The sequence below is a fragment of the Phyllobates terribilis genome, unplaced genomic scaffold, assembly GCF_046119375.1.
Source record: "Phyllobates terribilis strain yellow unplaced genomic scaffold, ASM4611937v1 Scaffold_11__3_contigs__length_659146591, whole genome shotgun sequence".
In the NCBI taxonomy this organism is placed as follows: Eukaryota; Metazoa; Chordata; class Amphibia; order Anura; family Dendrobatidae; genus Phyllobates; species Phyllobates terribilis.
The window spans coordinates 308,068,411-308,093,448 of NW_027362771.1; the positions used below are offsets into that span (position 1 = coordinate 308,068,411).

Genomic DNA, 25,038 nt, shown 5'->3' on the forward strand with positions numbered 1-25,038 from the left:
ACTAAACCCTATCAAAAAGTATACTAGGGATACTTTACAAAACACTACAAGAAAAAAAAATATACCGTATTTTTCGGACTATAAGGCGCACTTTTTTCCTCCAAAATTTTGGAAGAAATTGGGGGGTGCGTGTTATAGTCCAATATACATAAATACTGTGGCTCTGGGTGGTGGGGGATGTGGGGGAAGCGACAGTAGTGGAGTAGCGGTGCACAGGAGGCCGCAGTCGCCAGCTGCAGCCTACACTGTGCGTGCTACTAAAGAAAATGAATATTCACTGCTCCCCATGCCCATGGGCATGGGGAGCAGTGAATATTAATTTTCCTTAATAATTGGCACACTGTGCCCGCAGCCCTGCTCCTGGTATGTATGGCCCCCTGCATCCCTCATCCCGGAATGTATGGCCCCCTTCATCCAGGTATGCTTGGAATCCCCTAATCCCCGTCACGCTGCACAGGGGAAAAAAAAAAAAAATCATACTCACCTCCTCTCTCCTCCAGCGTGGTGTCTCGCTCTGTGCCGGAATAGTCACTGCGTGCGTGGGGAGCAGTGACCGTTCATTCTCCCTAATAGCGCACACGCTGTAGCCGCAGCGCGGCTCCTGCTGCGCTCCCATGGGAGTGGTGAATATTCATGGCCTTTAATAGCGGGCACACTAACAGCCGAACGCAGCAGGAGCCGAGCTGCGGCTACAGCGTGCGTGCCATTAGGGAGAATGAATGGTCATTGCTCCCCACGCACCAGTGACTATTCTGGCACAGAGCAGGACACAGCGCTGGAAGAGAGAGGAGGTGAGTATAATGGTTTATTTTTTTTCTGTGCAGCGTGACGGGGGAATCAGGGGGTGCCAAGCATACTAGGATGATGGGGGGGGGGCATACATACAGGGCTGATGGATGAATAATAAATAGGAAAAGGAATGAAGTTACCATACATACCAGGATGGGTGTGAGGGGGGGGGGCATACATAAGAGGATGAAGGGTGCCATACATACCAGGAAGAGGGACGAGGAGGCCATGCATACCAGGATGGTGGATTGGGGTGCCATGCATACCAGGATTGGGATGAGGGGGCCATATATACCAGGATGGGGGATATTACCCCTACAACAGTGTCAGCAGCAGACCCCCTCCCCCTTAGCCAGGCATCATGACCACATTTTTTCTTACTTTTTTTTTTTCTATTTTCCCCCTCTATAACCTAGGTGCATCTTATAGTCCGAAAAATACGGTATTTACCCAAGTTACATTTATAATTTCAATAATTCTACAAGAAGGCCAAGAGACCTCCAGGTACATGCAGACAGTAGTCGCAAAGAGCTCCTCCCTTACTAGAAGTTTATGGGAAAGCACAGCAGCATTTGCTCAGAATATTTGAAATTTCATTACATTTTAGAAACTTTTTCAATAAGCGAGGAAAAAAACCTACATTAAAATGTGATTTATTTATACTAAGCGCAATGCCAGTATCCTGATTTTTTTTTTTTGCAATAAATGTGTATCACTCATTTGTACACAGATCAAGACAAATCATCATAGCACTAGTAAACGAACAGTAACATAAATCTATAATATAACCGGGGATGCGTGTCTCTGTCTGAAGCCTTTATAGACTGTGCAAGCGCGACACACCTGCACAGTCTGGCTCCAGACAGAAGAACGCATGGAGCCATTACAGGTAAGAGGAATGTATTGCGCCGGAGATCACGGAATGCGTAGACAATGAACACATACCGCGATCTCTGGCGCCATACTTACCTGACCGGGAGGAGCGTTGCCGCGGCACCTCTCTTCGCTGGAGACCGGGGCAGGAGTGAAGGCGGCGGCATAACTCTGTCCGGCGCCATTTTACTGAAGACACATTTGCAGTGTGTCTTCAGCAAAATGGCGCCGGACAGCGCGGTATGGGCACGCGCGTACTCCGGTGACGCACTCCTTCCCCGGCAGAACAGGACATAGCAGCGCTGGTGCACAGGGAATAAAGGTGAGTATAAGTGTTTATTTTTTTGTATGTGTGTACAGCGTGAAAGGGATGAGGGGTGCCATACATACCAGGAATGGGGGATGAGGGGTGCCATGTATACCAGGATTGGGGGATGAGTGGTACCATGCATACCAGGATTGTGGGGTTAGGGGACCATGCATATCAGGATTAGGGGGTGAGGGGACCATGCATACCAGGATGAGGAATGGGGTGCCATGCATTCCAGGATTGGGGGGTGGGGGACCATGCATACCAGGATTGGGGGGTGAGGGGACCATGCATACCAGGATAGAGATGTGGGGGGGCCCATGCATACCAGGATAGGAATGAGGGGTACCATCCATACCAGGATGAGGGGTGCCATACATACCAGGATAGGGATAAGAGATGGGGTACAATGCATACCAGGATAGGGATGAGGAGTGCCATGCATACCAGGATGGGGGTGAGGGACCCATGCATACCAGGATAGGGATGAGGATTGCCATGCATACCAGGATAGGGGTGAGGGGCCCATGCATACCAGGATTGGGGGATGAGGGGGGCCATGCATACCAGGATAGGATGGTGGGGACAGGAGGGGGGCAGCACAAATACCAATAAAAATGCTCGCCACCCGGGCGTAGAACAGGTTCAATAGCTAGTCAGATATAAGGCACCAAACCAGACACAGAAATTTAACCCAAGTCTGCAGCCAAGACAAAGAGCAGTCACCCAAACTATCACTAAAATCCTATATCTCAAAAAACTAAAGAAACATGAACTGAAACTGCAAGAAGAAAAAAAATTGAACAACTCAAACATAAAATAAACAGACAATCTAAAAGACATAAAAGAAGGATCAATGGCAGTCTATTTTGTGTGCATCCCTCTATAAATCAGGATCTAAATCACATGGCTTCTATTTAAACAGGATTTTTTATGGATATAACAGATGTGAATCACAATCTGTATGCCAAAGCCATACTAAAATTGTTACAGATGTGCCTATTTGTAATGGGCAACGTTTACATCTTTCTTCATGCATATCACCATATAAATGTCAAATGTATACTGTGTGCACAATTAGACAATTTGTATTTTTGATGATTATTTTTATTATTCAACAACTGCAATGCTTTCGGACAATCTAAAAAGGTTACTAAACCTGAATATTTAAGAAAGTAAAAGTGAGGGTTGTCTTTCACAAGAGTATCTGTTTGCAGAATTATTATGCAACTAAATGAAAATTGTCACATCTCTATTGTTTATTTTCATCTGTTTGGCTATGTGCCCACAATGCAGGAAAAATCCAGAGAGTTTCTGCATCTCCCTGGCAGAAAAAAAACGCATAAGGATTTTACATACGTTTTCCTGCCAGGGACAAGCGGAAGTGAAGCGTTCTTCACATGCATTTCTGCATGCGGGTTGTCAAGCTCTTTCCAAGCGATTTTAGCATCACTTGGAAAAGTGCTTGACAACTTGGTCACACTATATAAATCCATGCAACCGGCATGGATTTATATAGTGTGACCGAAAGAATGGTAAAAAAAAAAAATAAAATAAATCTATACTTACCTTCTGATGGCCCCCGGAGTCCTTGTCTCTGCTTGCTGGCAGCTCGCGGTAGATTTAAGGACCTGCCGACGTCAGGGGTCACGTGACCCGTCACATGACTAAATGACGTCAGCGCAGGTCCTTTAGTCTACCGCGAGCTGCCGGCAAGCAGAGACAAGGACTCCGGGGGCCATCAGAAGGTAAGTATAATATTTATTTTTTATTTTATTCTTTTTTTTACAGGTTCTATGGTACCCGGGTCTGGAGGAGAGTCTCCTGTCCTCCACACCTGGGTACCATCCGCACATTGAAACACATGGATTCCGGATGTACAGATCCAGTGATGCAGATTCCATGCGTTCCAATGCAAGTCAATGGCGGCGAAAACGCAGCGCTTCCGCAAAATAATTGGTAGTGCTGCGTTTTTTTCCGCAAGGATAATCCGCAGCGGAAATTTCCACAGCATGTGCATAGCACATGCGGATTATCATTGGGGAACATAGCAGGCCTTCAACCAAGCGTTTGAGGTGGAATTGCCACTGCGGAAACACTTAAAAAAAAAAAAAAAAAAAAAAAAAAAAGCATAGTGGGCACACAGCCTTAAAGTGAGAATAACCACACAATGCAAAATGTCCAAAAATAAATTGACATTTCGATTAAAAAAAAAATATATCCATCCATCTATCCATCGACCAATACAGCCAACTTTTTTTCAATCTTCCACCCATGGGAGTTTGTCAGTTTCTTAATCTGTTGACCATCAATTTTTTCGGCAGCACCAACCAAAGCCTCCTAGACACTTTACAGTGGTGGCCAAAAGTATTGGCACCCCTGCAATTCTGTCAGATAATACTCCGTTTCTTCCTGAAAATGATTGCAATCACAAGTTCTTTGGTATTATCTTCATTTAATTTGTCTTCAATGAAAAGACACAAAAAGAATTGTCCTAAAGCCAAATTGGATATAATTCCACACCAAACCTAAAAAAGGGGGTGGACAAAAGTATTGGCACTGTTTGAAAAATCATGTGATGCTTCTCTAATTCGTGTAATTAACAGCACCTGTAACTTACCTGTGGCACCTAACAGGTGTTGGCAATAACTAAATCACACTTGCAGCCAGTTAACATGGATTAAAGTGGACTCAACCTCTGTCCTGTGTCCTTGAGCATGGAGAAAAGAAAGAAGACCAAAGAACTGTCTGAGGACTTGAGAAACCAAATTGTGAGGAAGCATGAGCAATCTCAAGGCTACAAGTCCATCTCCAAAGACCTGAATGTTCCTGTGTCTTCCGTGCGCAGTGTCACCAAGAAGTTTAAAGCCCATGGCACTGTGGCTAACCTCCCTAGATGTGGACGGAAAAGAAAAATTGACGAGAGATTTCAACGCAAGATTGTGCGGATGGTGGATAAAGAACCTCGACTAACATCCAAACAAGTTCAAGCTGCCCTGCAGTCCGAGGGTACAACCGTGTCAACCCGTACTATCCGTCGGCGTCTGAATGAAAAGGGACTGTATGGTAGGATACCCAGGAAGACCCCACTTCTTACCCCGAGACATAAAGCCAGGCTGGAGTTTGCCAAAACTTACCTGAGAAAGCCTAAAACGTTTTGGAAGAATGTTCTCTGGTCAGATGAGACAAAAGTAGAGCTTTTTGGGAAAAAGCATCAACATAGAGAGTGTACAGGAAAAAAAAAAAGAGGCATTCAAAGAAAAGAACACGGTCCCTACAGTCAAACATGGCGGAGGTTCCCTGATGTTTTGGGGTTGCTTTGCTGCCTCTGGCACTGGACTGCTTGACAGTGTGCATGGCATTATGAAGTCTGAAGACTACCAACAAATTTTGCAGCATAATGTAGGGCCCAGTGTGAGAAAGCTGGGTCTCCCTCAGAGGTCATGGGTCTTCCAGCAGGACAATGACCCAAAACACACTTCCAAAAGCACTATAAAATGGTTTGAGAGAAAGCACTGGAGACTTCTAAGGTGGCCAGCAATGAGTCCAGACCTGAATCCCATAGAACACCTGTGGAGAGATCTCAAAATGGCAGTTTGGAGAAGGCACCCTTCAAATATCAGGGACCTAGAGCAGTTTGCCAAAGAAGAATGGTCTACAATTCCAGCAGAGCATTGTAAGAAACTCATTGATGGTTACCGGAAGCGGTTGTTCGCAGTTATTTTGGCTAAAGGTGGTGCAACCAAGTATTAGGCTGAGGGTGCCAATACTTTGTCTGGCCCATTTTTGGAGTGGTGTGTGAAATGATCCATGATTTGATTTTTGCTTCATTCTCTTTTGTGCTATTTCCCTTGCAAGCAAATTAAATGAAGATAATAATACCAAAGAATTTGTGATTGCAATCATTTTCAGGAAGAAACTGAGTATTATCTGACAGAATTGCAGGGGTGCCAATACTTTTGGCCACCACTGTAGTTATCCATCACAGTAAATCTCCCGTTTAAGAAAGGCCAACAAGTTCTCCATAGGTTTTGAGTTAAAGTCTTCTTTAAGGTCTTTACTGGCTAGCCAAGCAATGGAGACTTCAAGGCATGCGATAGAGCGTTGTCCTACATAAAAATCATGGTTTTCTTGAAAAATTCAGACTTTTTCCTGCACCACCGTTTGAAGAGTATCTTCTAAAAATTGGGAGTTGATTTTGAGTCCATCTTCAACCCAAAAAAGGTCCAACTAGCTCATCTTTAATAATACCAACACTCCACCTCCACCTTGCTGGTGTTTGAGTTGAAGTGGAGGTCCGTGCCAGTTACTGATCCAGCCACAGGCTCATCCATCTGTTCTGTAAGAAGTTACTCATCTCAGAGTCCATTAAACCTTTGAATATTCTATATTCAGATATTTCTTGGCCAAGTCTTGATGTTCTTATTATGTGTCTTGTTCAGTGGTTGCTGGGTTTCAACTTTCCTTACTTTGGTCATGTCTCTGAGCACTGAACACCTTGTACTTCTGGCGCTCCAGGGAGGTTGCAGTTCTGGAATATGACAGCACTGGGGATAATGGGTTCCTGGTCTCTTCATGTTTGATTCTTCTCAAATCTTTGGCAGTGTTACACAAATACACATCACCTGATCGGCTTCACACCAATAAGCATTCATGTTTACACATCTTGGGGTTGGAAGTTATGCATAAAAATGATATGGTCAAAACACTCACTTGAGTAATAATTGTGCACAAAGTGTACATCACCCCTACTCAATAACTATGTGTTAGTGGGTTTAAATTCAGGGTATAAGCAGATAAGTATAGGCTTAGGTTTTAAGCCCAACCTACTTATCTTTTTATTCTTTGCCACAACCCCGTGGTCATCTAGTTATAAAGTGAACAATTTTATTTGTGAAATTAATTCACTGCATTGACCTTCTAAACAAAAAGGACCAAGCACTGAAATTTTTTTTTTTTTTTTTTTTTTTAAACATTGTAATCAAAATCTATTTCGATAAAAAAGTCAAACAAAAACACAGTTCTCTTAGACAAGAAAAAAACAAAACAAAACACTGCACTCAGGGTAGGGGCTCAGTTTTCTAGAAACCAGATATGTAGTGACTATACTGATAAATTTAGTGGGGGTGGGGGGTTATATCATGCGGCACTCACCAGGCTAATCCAAGAGTCACTTTGCGTACAGTAGAACTCGTTAATCCATACTTCACAGATAAAATATCCATACAAGTACACAGCATTTGATTGTCAATGCGTTTCTGGGAAGTTATTTCCCATCAGGAATCAATGATAAAACAAAGCATACTCCATTGTTTGTCAGTAAAGCAACATCACCTGTTAACTGACAAATGAGCCTTTAGGACTCCAGCTAGTCAAGTCTCGCTCCACTGGTAAAATGCGATTTCTGTGTGCTCCCGACCAAAGCACATGCCATCAGATTATATCCTGTGCCCTCTGTACAAATCTGGTTTATAGAAACCCATTATACTCCTGTCCTTGGCACGGTGTTCTCCTCTGTTTCTTCAGTCTGAGATTTTCATATGTCCAAGCTATTGCTACAGGACTGATCTGGAAGGAAAAGCTGCTAATCTAACAGGATTATGATTAGAGAATAGTGGGTTTGGAAGACTGCTCTATTATTCTACCTATAAAATGGATTCTATACATCTTGTAGGTTTGGCATTTTATCAATTTTTGATGATTTTTTTTTTTTTTTATATATAGTGTTTGGTGCCATGTAGAATGATTCTTATTTTCTGTAGCATACACATTTGAAGAGTTCCATTTCTAGATATTCTTACAAAAGACACAGACTGTAATAAAGAAATTAATTCGATAGAGCATTGAAGCCTACAAGTGGTTAATTGACAGTAAATAGTTAAATGTCATAGGTTCAACCATTCTGGCAAGCTGCCATGTGGTCAAACTGTATACATTTTATTGCAATTTGATGCAATGGGCTTACATTGGCGGCATTGTGCCAATCATCTAGGCAAGGCCAGAGCACTGAGCGGCCATGACCATTACAACCGGCGGTTGGCCGATTGACGTCTCGCTCAGAACATTTTTGGCTAATGGATGGAAACTTTGCGAGAGCCAGGGTTTAGTGCACTACTTCTCCTAGGGTAAATGGATAGAAAAAAAACATTCCACAGCATTTCAAGATCTGCATTAAATAGTTTAGGATTGGAGATTGTTTTAACAGCAAATAAATAGACCACCACCATACTATGGGCCATGGTCTCGGAAGAGGTTCAAGAAAATGTAATGTTATATTCCTGTGCCCAGATAGCTTTGGCTATGTAATTATTGAGACATAGCTGAATCAGATTTTACCTAAATGACACAAGCTCCGGGTATGTATTTAAATGAAAAAAGATATGAATCACGCAACACCCCTTTTACTACACAAAAGGTTAACCAAAAAAATATGCCCAACCCAATTCAGTTTTCGAAGAGAACGTCTTTGGATACAACTGAACATATGCAACTATTACCCTGTCATCGCTTAAAGAAAGATGTAGGATAATGTCCAAACTACGGTCATTTTGTTTCTCTTCACTTCTCTCTGCATATAGCTTTGTTTAAAAAAAAAAAAATTTAAGCAAATTCTAAGACCATAACTTTAAAGAAGCCGTGATATGGCTACTACCACCCACTGTAAGTGTTCTATCCAAACCCATAAGAAAAAGGTAGACTTTTCCATGGGAAACAAAGGTCGCCGCTTTGGTTTTCTAAAATCTCTTAAATGTAAGCAAAGGTCAGAAATTGATCTGTATAAATCAGTTTTGATGTTGCATTTTTTTTCCCCTCGATCTTATGAGATGCGGCATTATAATTACAGGCAACACCACTATACACAGCTGATAACATAGGATCTACCAATCACAATAGTCGAACTCTCAGGTGACCCTCCTCCTTTTACAATGACCTAAGCACAGACTAATTAGATACTTCAATGCTAAAAGATAGGGTCAGGACCTTAATAATGTGGCTATGTACAGGTGTTTCCTAAAACAATAGTAAATTAGAATATAAAAAAGCCCCAGTGGCCTGTGTGATAAAAAACAATATTTCTATAGGTAACCCGTCAACAGATTTTTAGACCCCAACGTAACATCACAGTAAAGTACCTATAATGATGATACCTTTCTATTATAAGTTTGTGCTGCTGTCAGGGCTGTGGAATCGGTATAAAATGGACAGACTCTGAAAATATATAATAAATTGGGTACAGTAGTTCAATGCAGGATGTGCTATAAATTGTTTCATAAGAATTTGGGAAAGTTATGAAATGTCCTATAAATGTCTGTTCTGTTCCTGATCTAAGGATCTCGGCTTTTAGTGGAGATGAATCTGTGCTGCACTTTATGTACATGCTGAGTAGTGAGGCCGTGCTGTGGAATCGGAGTCAAGGAAATTAAGGAGTCTGAGTTAGAAGTAAGAGCCCAGGTTACTGTTGTCTCTATCAGTAGGCAAATTATTATGCAAGTGAAGTGCGCTTAGCCTGCACGTTCAGCTCTACGGCCTCTCTCCCTCTCTTTCTCCTCCTGGCACTATCCTTCTGCCAGTGATTGACAGGTCACTCTTCTCTTTGACCTGCTTTCCTGGCTGACACCTCACACAAGCCCTGTCATTCTTGGGGGGGGGGGCGATGGATTAAGAGACAACGTAGACACAGACTTTATAAAAGGCATGGAAGTAACATTACAGGTACTTTACTGGTAGGACGTTGATATGGAAAAAAATAAATAAAATGCCATTGTTAAAAATGAAAACAAAAAAAACAAAACCGTATTTAAAACAAACAATAGGTAAATTTCTGATGAAAGCTTCCTTTTAATATTGAGAAGCTGGATTTTGGCTGCTATGGACAAGCACTCTAATCCTAAAAGTTAGATAAACTTGGTTAACAAAACGCTCCAAATGCCTTTTCTATCCCAGTGTTTAATGCAAACTGTATGTTTACAAATTACATTTGTATAGGCAAAACTACAACCATTAAGTCAGGAGGGGGGTGTAAACAAAGAAAAAACAAAAACAAAAAATAAGTTGCTGGAAGGACAGAACAATAGAACACACCAGACAAAAACAAACTGTGCATGGCTGGTAAGCATCACCCACCTTCTCTTAAAAACCTGCTAGGAATCCTGATGCTGGGACAGGAGTGGGTGAAGAGTCGCCTAACGGGAAACCAGCGTACCTTCTTCTTAGAGCCTGTTACCACAATTACCAGCAATGAGTCAGACGTACACAACACAAGGATTTAACAGACAGCAACATAAGCAGCAGCATTACTCGGCTGGCAAATACTGATAACATTACCTCTGCTGACAGCACTGGGGCAGCTGCTCACTAGCAACATGGAGGACTTAGGCTTAGCCTTATTTACATATCCATTTGTGATATAAAAATACAGCTAATACATGGTTAGTTTGCAATCTGTGTTGCCATCTTTACCAAGATAATTAGAAGATTTTACTAAAGGAGACTGATGGTCTATGTGGTCATTACACCATAAAGGTGGTGGGAATCTGAACCCTGATCCTGGGAGAGTGACTGATCCCCATTACTGACACTTAGACCAGTCAATAACATTATTTACTCATCAGCTGAATGCTCAATCCGCTGACATCTCTTTTCTGACCCCCCACACCACAATACACATGCATGCTTGGCTTTGTGTTCTGTATGGGGAGAGGGGTATAAGCAGCTGCCAGTCACCTCCGGGCATAGCCTCTCCCCCACGGTAATATTTAAAAAAAAAAAAAAAAAAAAAAAAAAAAGGAATTATGAAATCCAATTGCCCAAATTATTTTCTCCTGGGTCATCCACCAGTCAAATCAAAGCAAGTACAGCTGATGTGAATATACACATTGGTCAGCTTTATTGGGACAGGCCAGATACAGTAGGGAAGCTACCAATTGTGCAAGTTCTCCCACTTAGAAAGAGGAGAGAGGCCTGTAATTGACATCATAGGTAGACCTCAACTATGAGAGACAAAATGAGAAAACAAATCCTGAAAATCACATTGTTTGATTTGGAAATACATTTTTTTCAAATTTTGCTGGAAAATAAGTATTTGGTCAATTACAAACCAGCAAGATTTCTGGCTCTCACAGACCTGTAACTTCTTCTTTAAGAGGCTCCTCTGTCCTCCATTCATTACCTGTAGTACTGGCACCTGTTTGAACTTGTTCTCAGTATAAAAGACACCTGTCCACAAACTCAAACAGTCACACTCCAAACTCCACTATGGTGAAGATCAAAGAGCTGTCGAAGGACACCAGAAACAAAATTGTAACCCTGCGCCAGGCTGGGAAGACTGAATCTGCAATAGGCAAGCAGCTTGGTGTGAAGAAATCAACTGTGGGAGCAATAATTAGAAAATGGAAGACTTACAAGACCACTGATAATCTCCCTTGATCTGGGGTTCCACACAAGATCTCACCCCGTGGGGTCAAAATTATCTCAAGAACGGTGAGCAAAAATCCCAGAACCACACGGGGGGGGACCTAGTGAATGACCTGCAGAGAGCTTGGACCAACATTACACAGGCTACCATCAGTAACACACTAAGCCACCAGGGATTCAGATCCTGCAGTGCCAGACGTGTCCCCCTGCTTAAGCCATTACATGTCCGGGCCCGTCTGAAGTTTGCTAGAGAGCATTTGGATGATCCAGAAAAGTATTGGGAGAATGTCATATAGTCAGATGAAACCAAAGTAGAACTGTTTGGTAGAAACACAACTCGGCGTGTTTGGAGGAGAAAGAATGCCGAGTTGTATCCAAAGAACACCATACCTACTGTGAAGCATGGGGGTGGCAACATCATGCTTTGGGGCTGTTTCCCTGCCAAAGGACCAGGACGACTGATCCGTGTACAGTACAGACCAAAAGTTTGGACACACCTTCTCATTTAAAGATTTTTCTGTATTTTCAAGACTATGAAAATTGTACATTCACATTGAATGCATCAAAACTATGAATTAACACATGTAGAATTATATACTTAACAAAAAAGTGTGAAACAATGGAAAATATGTCTTATATTCTAGGTTCTTCAAAGTAGCCACCTCTTGCTTTGATGACTGCTTTGCACACTCTTGGCATTCTCTTGATGAGCTTCAAGAGGTAGTCACCGGAAATGGTTTTCACTTCACAGGTGTGCCCTGTCAGGTTTAATAAGTGGGATTTCTTGCCTTATAAATGGGGTTGGGACCATCAGTTGTGTTGTGCAGAAGTCAGGTGGATACACAGCTGATAGTCCTACTGAGTAGACTTTTAGAATTTGTATTATGGCAAGAAAAAATCAGCTAAGTAAAGAAAAACGAGTGGCTATCATTACTTTAAGAAATGAAGGTCAGTCAGTCCGAAAAATTGGGCAAACTTTGAAAGTGTCTCCAAGTGCAGTTGCAAAAACCATCAAGCGCTACAAAGAAACTGGCTCACATGAGGACCGCCCCAGGAAAGCAAGACCAAAAGTCACCTCTGCTTCTGAGGATAAGTTTATCCGAGTCACCAGCCTCAAAAATCGCAGGTTAACAGCAGCTCAGATTAGTGACCAGGTCAATGCCACACAGAGTTCTAGCAGCAGACACATCTCTACAACAACTGTTAAGAGGAGACTTTGTGCAGCAGGCCTTCATGGTAAAATAGCTGCTAGGAAACCACTGCTAAGGACAGGCAACAAGCAGAAGAGACTTGTTTGGGCTAAAGAACACAAGGCATGGACATTAGACCAGTGGAAATCTGTGCTTTGGTCTGATGAGTCCAAATTTGAGATCTTTGGTTCAAACCACCGTGTCTAGGTGCGACGCAGAAAAGGTGAACGGATGGACTCTACATGCCTGGTTCCCACCGTGAAGCATGGAGGAAGAGGTGTGATGGTGTGGGGGTGCTTTGCTGGTGACACTGTTGGGGATTTATTCAAAATTGAAGGCATACTGAACCAGCATGGCTGCCACAGCATCTTGCAGCGGCATGCTATTCCATCCGGTTTGCGTTTAGTTGGACCATCATTTATTTTTCAACAGGACAATGATCCCAAACACACCTCCAGGCTGTGTAAGGGCTATTTGACCAAGATAGAGAGTGATGGGGTGCTACGCCAGATGACCTGGCCTCCACAGTCACCAGACCTGAACCCAATCGAGATGGTTTGGGGTGGGCTGGACCACAGAGGGAAGGCAAAAGGGCCAACAAGTGCTAAGCATCTCTGGGAACTCCTTCAAGATTGTTGGAAGACCATTTCCGGTGACTACCTCTTGAAGCTCATCAAGAGAATGCCAAGAGTGTACAAAGCAGTCATCAAAGCAAAAGGTGGCTACTTTGAATAACCTAGAATATAAGACATAATTTCAGTTGTTTCACACTTTTTTGTTAAGTATATAATTCCACATGTGTTACTTCATAATTTTGATGCCTTCAGTGTGAATGTACAATTTTCATAGTCATGAAAATACAGAAAAATCTTTAAATAAGGTGTGTCCAAACTTTTGGTCTGTACTGTACATGAAAGAATGAATGGGGCCATATATTGTGAGATTTTGAGTGCAAACCTCCTTCCATCAGCAAGGGCATTGAAGATGAAATGTGGCTGGGTCTTTCAGCATGACAATGATCCCAAGCACACCACCAGGGCAACGAAGGAGTGGCTTCGTAAGAAGCATTTCAAGGTCCTGGAGTGGCCTATCCAGTCTCCAGATCTAAACCCTATAGAAAACCTTTGGAGGGAGTTGGAAGTCAGTGTTGCCCAGCCACAGCCCCAAAACATCACTGCTCTAGAGGAGATCTGCATGGAGGAATGGGCCAACATACCAGCAACAGTGTGTGCCAACCTTGTGAAGACTTACAGAAAACGTTTGACCTCTGTCATTGCCAACAAAGGATATACATGTATAACAAAGTATTGAGATGAAGGTTTGTAATTGATCAAATACTTATTTTCCACCAAAATTAGAAAAAAAATTCTTTCCAAATCAGACAATGTGATTTTCAGGATTTGTTTTCTCATTTTGTCTCTCATAGTTGAGGTCTACCTATGATGTCAATTACAGGCCTCTCTCATCTTTTTAAGTGGGAGAACTTGCACAATTGGTGGCTGACTAAACACTTTTTTTCCCTACTGTATGCACAGTTGCATTAAAGTCAACATGGAGGGGAAAGTAAGAGCAGAATGAGAGCACCAATCTTTGATGGGGAGGTGGTCCAGGCAGTTACTTATACACTGATCCACCTTTTATGTGATATCATGGAAAACCTTTTAAGACCAGAATGAAATTGGGTAGTTCAGTGTGTTTTTGTCAAAGCCTAGAGTGGCTTCTAAATGGAGGAAATTGTAAAAATATAAAGAAAAATTGCACTTTGAGATTCTGAGCTGTTAGAAAATAAGGCTTCTCTTAAAAATGTGTAAAACTAGAGTAGCTTCTCCATTTCTTAACTAGCAGCATGTACCTTTATAGCCATGCCCAGAAAACGATGCATACAGTACTTAAGATATTATATACAAATCTTTACATCTTCATATCTCCAAGGGGCCGCAGCCTTCAGAGCACATTTCTTGCAGCATTTCTCACTGACTGATCTCTGTGCAGTTTGCTATTCTAGGTATCGTACTCTGGATCGTGTAGCCTTTTCATCAAGCACTTTGCAATAATCTGATGTAGGAAAGCCATTGCAATCCACTGAAGCTCTGCCAAACTGCATAGGCGACCAGCCAGCTATTCATCACAGGGGCATGATTGGAATTTTAGTTTTGCAACACCTAAAAAGAATAATAGGTTAGGAAACACTGCCCTAATGCCATTTCTGCCTCCCAGCAGCTTGGTGTGTAGCTTTAGGCTATGTGCCCACGATGCAGAAATGAAGCAGAAAATTTCTGCAGCATTTCTGCATCTCCCTGGCAGAAAAAACGCATGCAGATTGACAAGCGCTTTCCAGGCGATAGCATCACTTGGAAAGTGCTTGACAACTAGGTCACACTGTATAAATCCATGCAAACAGCATGGATTTATATAGTGTGAACCGTAAAAATGAAAACAAATAAAGCTATACTCACCCCCGAGGCCCCGGCGTGGCTGCAGCGCTCGTTCCTGTCTGGTTCCTGGATGCCGGCATATCGCGAGACAGAGCGGTGAAGGGCCTGCGGTCACATGACTGTGATGTCACCGCAGGTCCTCAAGCGATGCCGGCATTCAGAGAGAAGCCGCCGGACAGGTGAATATAAACTTTGTTATTTTATTCTTTTTTTACAGGTAGAATGGTACCCAGGTCTGGATGAGAGTCTCCTCTCCTCCAGAACTGGGTACCATCCGCACAAAGAGACGCATAGAAGCCGCTTGTAAAAATGTGCAGTCGCGGTTTCTATGCGTCTCAATGCAAGTCAATGGCGGGAGTTCCGCTGCGCTTCCGCAAAATTAAATGACATGCTGCGGATTTTTGTACGCAGCATAAACGCTGCGGAAAAATCCGCAGCATGTGCATAGAACATGCGGAATCCCCTTGGGGACCATGGGGTGCGGATTACCTAGCGTTTCACAAGCGTTTATGCTGCGGAAATTCCGCAGCATAAACGCTTGAAAAACGCTACGTGGGCACACAGCCTCAGGCTATGTGCCCACGATGCAGAAATGCTCAGGATTTTTTCCTGAGCGTTTCTGCATATCCCTGGCAGAAAAAAAACGCATGCGGATTGTGCATGCGGATTGTACATGCGTTTTCCTGCCAGGGACATGCGGAAATGGAGCGTTATTCACTGACATTTCCGCATGCGGGTTGACAAGCGCTTTCCAAGCGATTAGCATCACTTGGAAAGTGCTTGTGACAACTAGGTCACACTATATAAATCCATGCAAAAGGCATGGATTTATATAGTGTGACCCGAGAGAGTGGTAAAAAAAATTATTCCGCAATGGTAATCCGCAGCGGTAATTTAATATAGTAATATAATATATAATATAGTTTATAAGGCCGAAAAAAGACAAGCGTCCATCCAGTTCAGCCTATTTCTTGTGCACTGCAGCTATTCCAAAGCGTTGATCCAGGGGAACGCAAAAAAAAAACCAAAACAAAAAAAAAACATGCGGTATAGGCCAATTGACATCATTGAGGAAAAAATTCACTTCCCGACACCAATCTGGATTAATTAACTATCACTAAGCATAAGATGTAATTTTATTGTTCTCAAGAAAGGCGTCCAGGCCTCTCTTGAACTCATTAAGTGAGTTGGACATCACCACTTCCTCTCCCAGAGAGTTCCAGAGTCTCACGGCTCTGACCGTAAAGAATCCCCTTCTATGCTGGTGCAGGAACCTCCTTTCCTCCAGACGCATAGTGTGCCCCCTCGTCTTAGTCACCATCCTTGGTATAAACAGGTCATGGGAGAGATCTCTGTACTGCCCCCTGATGTATTTATACATGTTTATGAAGTCTCCCCTAAGCCTTCTCTTTTCCAACGTAAATAGGCCTAATTTTGACAACCTCTCTGGGTATTCTAGTCCCTCCATTCCCTTTATTACCTTAGTCGCCCTCCTTTGTACCTTCTCTAGCTCCAATATGTCTTTCCTGAGCACCGGAGCCCAGAACTGTGCACAATATTCTAAGTGCGGCCTTACCAGCGCTTTATACAGAGGAAGAACAATGTTCTCATCATATGCCCCTATTCCTCTTCTGATGCATGCCATGACTCTATTTGCCTTCGCAGCTGCTGCCTGACACTGGGCACTCCAATTTAATTTGCTATTAACCAAGACGCCCAGGTCCTTCTCCATGTCAGATTTCCCCAACGGTTTCCCATTTAATATGTATGGGTGACTGCTGTTTTTCTTTCCCATGTGCATGACCTTACATTTAATCGGCATTGAACCCCATTTGCCATTTTTTGGCCCAACTCCCCAATTTATCTAAATCCTCCTGTAGCTGTGCCCTATCCTCATCTGTATTAACTACTTTACAAAGTTTAGTATCATCTGCAAATATTGCTATTTTACTATGCAACCCTTCCACTAGATCATTAATAAATATATTAAATAATATAGGGCCCAAGACAGACCCTTGAGGCACCCCGATAGTAACCCTGACACACCCTGAGCTTACTCCATTGATAACCACCCTCTGCTTTCTATCACTCAGCCAGCTATTTACCCACTTGCACACATTATCCCCCAGACCAAGCATTCTCATTTTATATACCAACCTTTTGTGTGGCACGGTATCAAACGCTTTGGAGAAGTCAAGGTATACAACATCCACTGACTCTCCCCGGTCCAGCTGTGAGCTCACCTCCTCGTAGAAGGCAATCAGGTTTGTTTGGCAGGAGCGATCTCTCATGAATCCATGTTGATATGGAGTTAGACAGTTATTATCATTAAGATGCATGTGCACAGCACATGCGGATTATCATTGGGGAACATTGCTGCCCTTCTACCATGCGTTTTTAATGCGTTTCCGCAGCTGCAGAAACGCATTAAAAAAGCATCGTGAGCACACAGCCTTAAAGTAGCTTCGGACAGGAGCGGTCTAAAATATTCTAGAGCAGTTGCATGGTTTGATCCATGCCGAGGTCATTGTGCAAGGAGGGGTAGGTGAGCTTTGCACATTACCTATTGCGAATGGTGGATCCTGAGTTACATACTGTGTACAGAGGTATTACCCATCATTGTAATCTAGCCTACGAGTCATTCCATGTCAAGTGAACCAATCAATTTTTCTTCTATATTTTTAATTAATTTGAGATTTTGTTCTATTTTAATAATGTGTTAGAGAATGCAAAATGTGAAAAAAAAAATTCTATGTACTTTTATTTTGTTTTTTCAACTTTTTAAAAAATAAATGCAAATTTCTGTGTTGCACGCCTTTATGTTTCACCTCATAACCCAAGCCAGAACCAAGATGGAGAAAGGAAAAAAACAAAAAGAAAAAAAAAAAAAACACACCATTCCACTCCAAACTGTAAAGGCTTCCATCCAATATGTCACAAGATTATCTTTTCAAAATTTTGCATTTGAGTCAAAATATTAACAAAGAATTTTCAAAAAAAAATAAATTTGTTAATATTTTGACTCAAATGCAAAAATATCTATCTATCTATCTATCTATCTATCGCCAGGTAAATCAAACTGTCCACTTAGGAAGCAACACTGATTGACAATCAATTTCACATGCTGTTGTGCAAATGGAATAGACAATAGATGGAAATTGGCAATTATCAAGACACACAATAAAAGGAGAGTTTCTGCAGGTGGGGGACCACAGACCACATCTCAGTACCAATGCTTTCTGGCTGATATTTTGGTCACTTTTGAATGTTGGTTGTGCTTTCACACTCGTGGTAGCAGGAGATGGACTCTACAACCCACAGAAGTTGCTCAGGTAGTGCAGCTCATCCAGGATGGCACATCAATGCGAGCTGTGGCAAGGTTTGCTGTGTCTGTCAGCGTAGTGTCCAGAGGCTGGAGGCGCTACCAGGAGACAGGCCAGTATACCAGGAAACATGGAGGGGGCCGTAGGAGGGCAACAACCCAGCAGGAGGACCGCTACTTCCGCCTTTGTGCAAGGAGGAACAGGAGCACTGCCAGAGCCCTGCAAAATGACCTCCAGCAGACCACAAATGTGCATGCGTCTGCACAAACGGTTAGAAACAGACTGCATGAGGGTGGTATGAGGGCCCGACGTCCACAGATGGGGGTGGTGCTCACAGCTCAAAACCGTGCAGGACACTTGGCATTTGCCACAGAACACCAGGATTGGCAAAGTCGCCAATGGCGCCCTGTGCTATTCACAGATGAAAGCAGGTTCACACTGAGCACATGTGACAGACGTGACAGTCTGGGGACGCCATGGAGAGCGATCTGCTGCCTGCAACATCCTTCATCATGACCGGTTTGGCAGTGGGTCAGTAATGGTGTGGGCTGGCATTTCTTTGGAGGGCCGCACAGCCCTCCATGTGCTCGCCAGAGGTAGACTGACTGCCATTAGGTACAGAGATGAGATCATCAGACCCCTTGTGAGACCATATGCTGGTGCGGTAGGCCCTGGGTTCCTCCTAATGCAGGACAATGCCAGACCTCATGTGGCTGGAATGTGTCAGCAGTTCCTGCAAGATGAAGGCATTGAAGCTATGGACTGGCCCGCCGGTTCCTCAGACCTGAATCCGATTGAGCACATCTGGAACATCACGTCTTGCTCCATTCACCAACGTCACGTTGCACCCCAGACTGTCCAGGAGTTGGCGGATGCTTTAGTCCAGGTCTGGGGGGAGATCCCACAGGAGACCATCCGCAACCTCATCAGGAGCATGCCCAGGTGTTGTAGGGAGGTCATACAGGCACGTGGAGGCCACACACAATACTGAGCCTCATTTTGACTTGTTTTAAAAAGGACATTACATCAAAGTTGGATCAGCCTGTAGTGTGCTTTTCCACTTTAATTTTGGGGGTGACTGCAAATTCAGGCCTCCATTGGTTAATAAATTTGATTTCCATTGATGATTTTTGTGTGATTTTGTTGTCAGCACATTCAACTTTGTACAGAACAAAGTATTCAATGAGAATATTTCAATCATACAGATCTAGGATGTGTTATTTGAGTGTTCCCTTTATTTTTTTGAACAGTGTATATCACGTGCCTTTTATGCTCCTAGCCATAACTGTACCAAAAAATTCACATGTGCCTCCTATGCTCCTAGCCATATCTGGACCATTGCCCATCCCCCATAACCTCCCTTTCCAACATCACAGAAGGAAACCTTACTCATCTCTTCTCCACATCACACCTCCCCACTTGTGCACTCGATCCCATCCCATCTCCTCCCCAACCCCACTCCCAACCTCACCCTCACACTCATCCCATCCCTAACCCATCTCTTAAACATATTACTAACTTCTGGTACCTTCCCCTCTGCCTTCAAACATGCCACAATCACGCCCATCCTCAAAAAGCCATCCCTCGACCCAACCGCCTTGTCCAGCTACGGCTCCATATCGCTGCTCTCATTTGCCTCCAAACTCCTTGAGTAGTACGTTCACGCTGAACTTTCCTCTCACTTCTCATCTCGCTCTTCAACAACCGACAATCTGGTTTCTGCCCCCACCAAAATGACTAATGCCTTGCTTACAGCCAAAGCTAAACAATTCTCTGTACTCCTCCTTGACCTGTCCTCTGCCTTCGACACAGTAGAACACTGCCTCCTACTACAGATCCGCTCTTCCTTTGGCATCAAAAACCTTGCCCTATCTTGGATCTCCTCATACCTTTCTAACCGCACATTTAGCGTCTCCCACTCCCATACTACCTTCTCATCCCGCCCCCTCTCTGTTGGAGTCCCTGAAGGCTCTGTCCTAGGACCCCTACTCTTCTCAATCTATACCCTTGGCCTGGGACAGCTCATAAAAGCACATGGCTTCCAGTACCATCTGTACGCTGATGACACCCAGATCTACCTCTCTGGCCCAGATGTCACCTCTCTGCTGTCCAGAATCCCAGCATGTCTAGCAGCCATATCCTCCTTCTCTTCTCGCTTCCTCAAGCTCAATGTGGACAAAACTGAACTCCTCATCTTTCCCCCATCTCGCATATCTTCCCGACCTGATCTTTCTATCACAATAAACAACATCACGCTTTCCCCTGTACCGGCAATCAGCTGCCTAGGAGTAACCCTTGACTCTGCCCTGTCCTCCAAACTCCACATCCAAGCTCTCGCCACCTCCTGTCGCCTCCAGCTCAAAAATATTTCCAGAATCCATCCTTTCCTCAACCCTCAATCTACTAAACTGCTTGAGCATGCCCTCATCTCCTGCCTCGACTACTGCAACATCCTCCTCTGTGGCCTACCTGCTAACACTCTCGCACATCTCCGGTCCATCCTTAACTCTGCTGTGCGACTGGTCCATCTCTCGCCTCAGTACTCTGCAACCCCCCCTTTGCAAATCCCTTCACTGGCTCCCAATTGCCCAGCGAATCCAGTTCAAACTACTAACATTGCTACAAAGCCATCCATAACCTTTCTCCTCCATACATCTCTGAACTAATCTCCCGATATATTCCCTTACGTAATCTCCGGTCCTCCCATGACCTCTTTCTCTCCTCCACACTTATTTATTCTTCACCCAATCGCCTCCAAGATTTCTCACTAATATCCCCCCATCCTATAGAATTCTGTGCCTCAAAACGACCTATTAGCCACCATATTTGGATCATTCAGACAGAGCCTGAAAACCCATCTCTTCAAACAAGCTTACAGCCTGCCATGACCTTGCTTGCTGCCACCTCCACAACACCGGAGCTACTGTAACCCCCCCCCCCAAACCTTCGGTCTCCTTCCCCATTCCCGTAGAATGTAAGCCCGTAAGCAACTTGGGATCTCAAAGGGATCATACTTCAAAAAATAACTATATGAACAGTGTCAATTTGAAACTCTTGAATTCGGATCTGCTCAGTCTGTGGTCTAAAAGTGCAGGGTCTATGTTTTTTCAATTAAAAAAAATAATAATTTCATGACTTGTCCTGATCTTAAACCAGGCAAATCATTACATAAATCTATAGTGGATGCAGTGAAAGTTTTTTACAATTGTGATGAATTGAGCCAAATTATACCTGGCAAGAAAGACGGTAAGAGAACTCAAGTCCAAAAGAGGCTGGTTCTTGCCAATTTGAAAGAGACCTATGAATTTATTTACTTAAAGTTTTCTCTTAATTCAACTTCTGCCAAAATAGGATTTTTAAAATGTGCTGACCTGTGACCTAAGAATTGTGTCCTGGCTGGTGGTAGTGGTGCACACCCTGTATGCATTTGTACAGCACACCAAATTTGTGATTGAAGGAGGAAAGCTGAAAGATATTCAGATTGGAGAGTTCAACCCTCCTGGTGATTACAAAGTAGGTGTCTCAAATAATGTGTCCAGAAAAGAGTTCAAACTGTTTCTGAAATATCTGCAAAAATGTCCTCCAGCAATGGCTCTTAGAAAAAAAAAACGAAGTCATTTCGAAGAGACTGTGGTAGATCGTACAAGTTATAAACAGTGGATATCTGGTGACAGATGGACTTTTGACACGGCTTCTAAAAGTGCAAAAGACTTTTTAGGACGTTTTTTGTGACCAGCTGATAGTCTTTAATGTTTGTCTGAATCCCCAAAGTAAATTTCAATTAATAAATCTTTAAAAACTAATAACTTTTGTAATTCAAGTCATGGTAAAATTCCCTACCATTCACTCTGTACTTACTGCACCTTAGGGTTCTGTTTATATTACCCACTGCCACTGAAGATTTGTTCAGAATCCCCAGTGCATGATGGGATACGCAAACGGATCATCTGCAGGCTGAAAACTGAAACCGATTTCACTCCCCTTTCCACCCCGAAACGAAGAGTCACCGAAGAGGAGTAGCTGGGACATCCAGATACTCCCCTTGCCTTGTTACCAATAGTCATTAGTGATGCTCGTTTCAGGGGCTGGTCCCTGCAGTGTCTCCCTTCTGCAATGTCTCCCCCCAGCACCCAGTGCGAAGAGCGCAGAGTCCGGTCTGTTGACTGCTTAGCTGAATAGTAATAAGCTAGCTCTGCTTACAGTCAGAAATAAAATACAAAAAAGTGTAGTTAAAATGAGTGCTTACTTTATGATTCAATAAATTGTCATTTTTTCCAGAAAAAAATAATTTCAGTGATAAAAAAGGACATCCTATCAAGTTTGAACAAGGTCTAATACTTCTCGGATGTCTTTTCTGCACAGTATAAAAATAAGAACAACTTTATAAATGTCTGCCATCACAAGAAAGATCGTAGAGTGGAAGCTAAATGGCACAAGTGTATATGATGGTTTAGGATGCACCGTGAAACGTCTTGCCGCTCGAGCTAGCCTCCAGAGGTCATATTCAGACCACATCTTAACACCCATGCAACAACTTTTCAACTGGAGAAAAATATTCCTAACATCCAGTTCATGTACTTTACAAAGCAGGACTACGAAGAAGAGGAGAGTTTGTTAAAACATTGGTTTCTGGAAGAAGAACCCTTTAAAGGGACTCCGCAATACCACACTCTCATTCCATGTAGGGAAACTGCAATAAAATCAAGGATTTTTCATTCAGCAATGACAGTGAAGTCCATGAAGTGGTTGAGGATGGCACAAGATTAGCAATGGATGACATAACTGGTTATGTGACCTGTGAGTATGATCGGCACTGGTGGCTAATGGACTTTCCAAAGATTATGTGAATGAAGAAGTAGAAGTGACTTTTCTGCACCTTCTGGTCCATCGCCGTACTTTGTGTAGGAACAAACTGATGATAAAAGGCGAGCGTAAAAAGAATTGCTATTAAACTGTTTAAGACTAGTTAATATTGTTTTATTTTAAAACTTGATGATTTAACTACTGTAATATGCTTTTTAAAAACTTGAAAAGGCACATCTAGTGACGTAATAAGAAAAAAAAAATGTTACATGTATATTTAAAAAGGTGTTACAAATATTGATTCTTTCAATTTAGCATTAAACATATATGATTAGGATGAGATGATATTTAGAAAATCACGCTTTGAAATAGAATTCTATGGAGATTCCAAATTGAATCCCTGAACAAAGGTAACCAAGAACACAAGTAACATGCATTTTTTGAAAAAATTATTAGAGTTTTTCCAAAATCGGCCATCAAAATTTAGAATTTGACTCCTCAAAAATATCAACAAACAGTCTTGTGACGTATCAAATTAATGCCTGAACAAAATGATGCCTCGCCCATCTCTTTATCTTAATTCTAGCCCGAGATATAACAAATGTAAAGTCATACAAGCCCAAAAATCAGGTTTCTTCAAAACTTTAGAAATCTATAAAAAATTAACTAGTGAAGATAAAAATTCAGAACATATATTTTTTGAATTCACTAACGTAGCACTTCAAAATAAATAAATAACCAAAATAGTATCAGGTTAAAAAAAAATAATTCAGATTTGGATCACTTCAAATGGAATGACCCAGATTTGAAGAGATACACACGTGGTCAAAATTATTGGTACCCCTTGTTTAAAGAAGAAAAACCCACAATGGTCACAGAAATAACTTGAATCTGACAAAAGTAATAAATAAAAAATCTGTGAAAATGAACTAATGAAAGTCAGCCATTGCTTTTCAACCCTGCTTCCACAGAATTTAAAAAAAAATTAAACTCATGAAATAGGCCTGGACAGAAATGATGGTACTCTTAACTTAATATTTTGTTGAACAACCTTTTGAGGCAATCACTGCAATCAAACGATTCCTGTAACTGTCAATGAGACTTCTGCACCTCTCAACAGGTATTTTGGCCCACTCCTCATGAGCAAACTGCTCCAGTTGTCTCGTGGTTGAAGGTTGCCTTTTCCAGACGGCATGTTTCAGCTATTTCCAAAGATGCTCAATAGGATTTAGGTCAGGGCTCATAGAAGACCACTTCAGAATAGTCCAATGTTTTCCTCTTAGCCATTCTTGGGTGTTTTTAGCTGTGTGTTTTGGGTCATTATCCTGTTGCAAGACCCATGACCTGCAACTAAGACCAAGCTTTCTGACACATTCGGACATTGTAACACATTTCTCTCTAGAATCCCTTGATAGTCTTGAGATTTCATTGTACCCTGCACAGATTTAAGACACCCCGTGCCAGATGCAGCAAAGCAGCCCCAGAACATAACAGAACCTCCTCCATGTTTCACAGTAGGGACAGTGTTCTTTTCTTGATATGCTTCATTTTTCCGTCTGAACATAGAGCTGATGTGCCTTGCCCAAAACTTCCATTTTTTGTCTCATCTGTCCATAGGACATTCTCCCAGAAGCTTTGCGGCTTGTCAACATGTAGTTTGGCAAATTTCTATCTGGCTTTATGATTTTTTTTTTTATTTTTATTTTTTAACAATGGTGTTCTCCTTGGTAGTCTCCAACGAAGTCCACTTTGGATCAAACAACAACGGACGGTGCGATCTGATACTGATGTTACTTGAGCTCGAAGTTCACCTTTAATCTCTTTAGAAGTTATCCTGGGCTCTTTTGTTACCATTCGTATTATCAGTCTCTTTGATTGGTCATCAATTTTCCTCCTGCGGC

At 42.6% G+C, this 25,038-nt stretch overlaps 1 protein-coding gene across 2 annotated transcripts in view; it reads right to left on the bottom strand.

The window, feature by feature from the left end:
* Positions 1–25,038, bottom strand: part of KLHDC10 (kelch domain containing 10) — a 74,276-nt gene that overhangs the window by 26,089 nt on the left and 23,149 nt on the right. The window contains exon 2 of one of the 2 annotated variants that reach the window (XM_073652504.1): positions 10,097–10,189. The exons of the other annotated variant lie outside the window; for it this stretch is intronic. Within the exon in view, the coding sequence (XP_073508605.1) occupies positions 10,097–10,189 (93 nt within the window). The remainder of the gene's footprint in view (positions 1–10,096; positions 10,190–25,038) is intronic. 2 annotated transcript variants of the gene reach the window in all.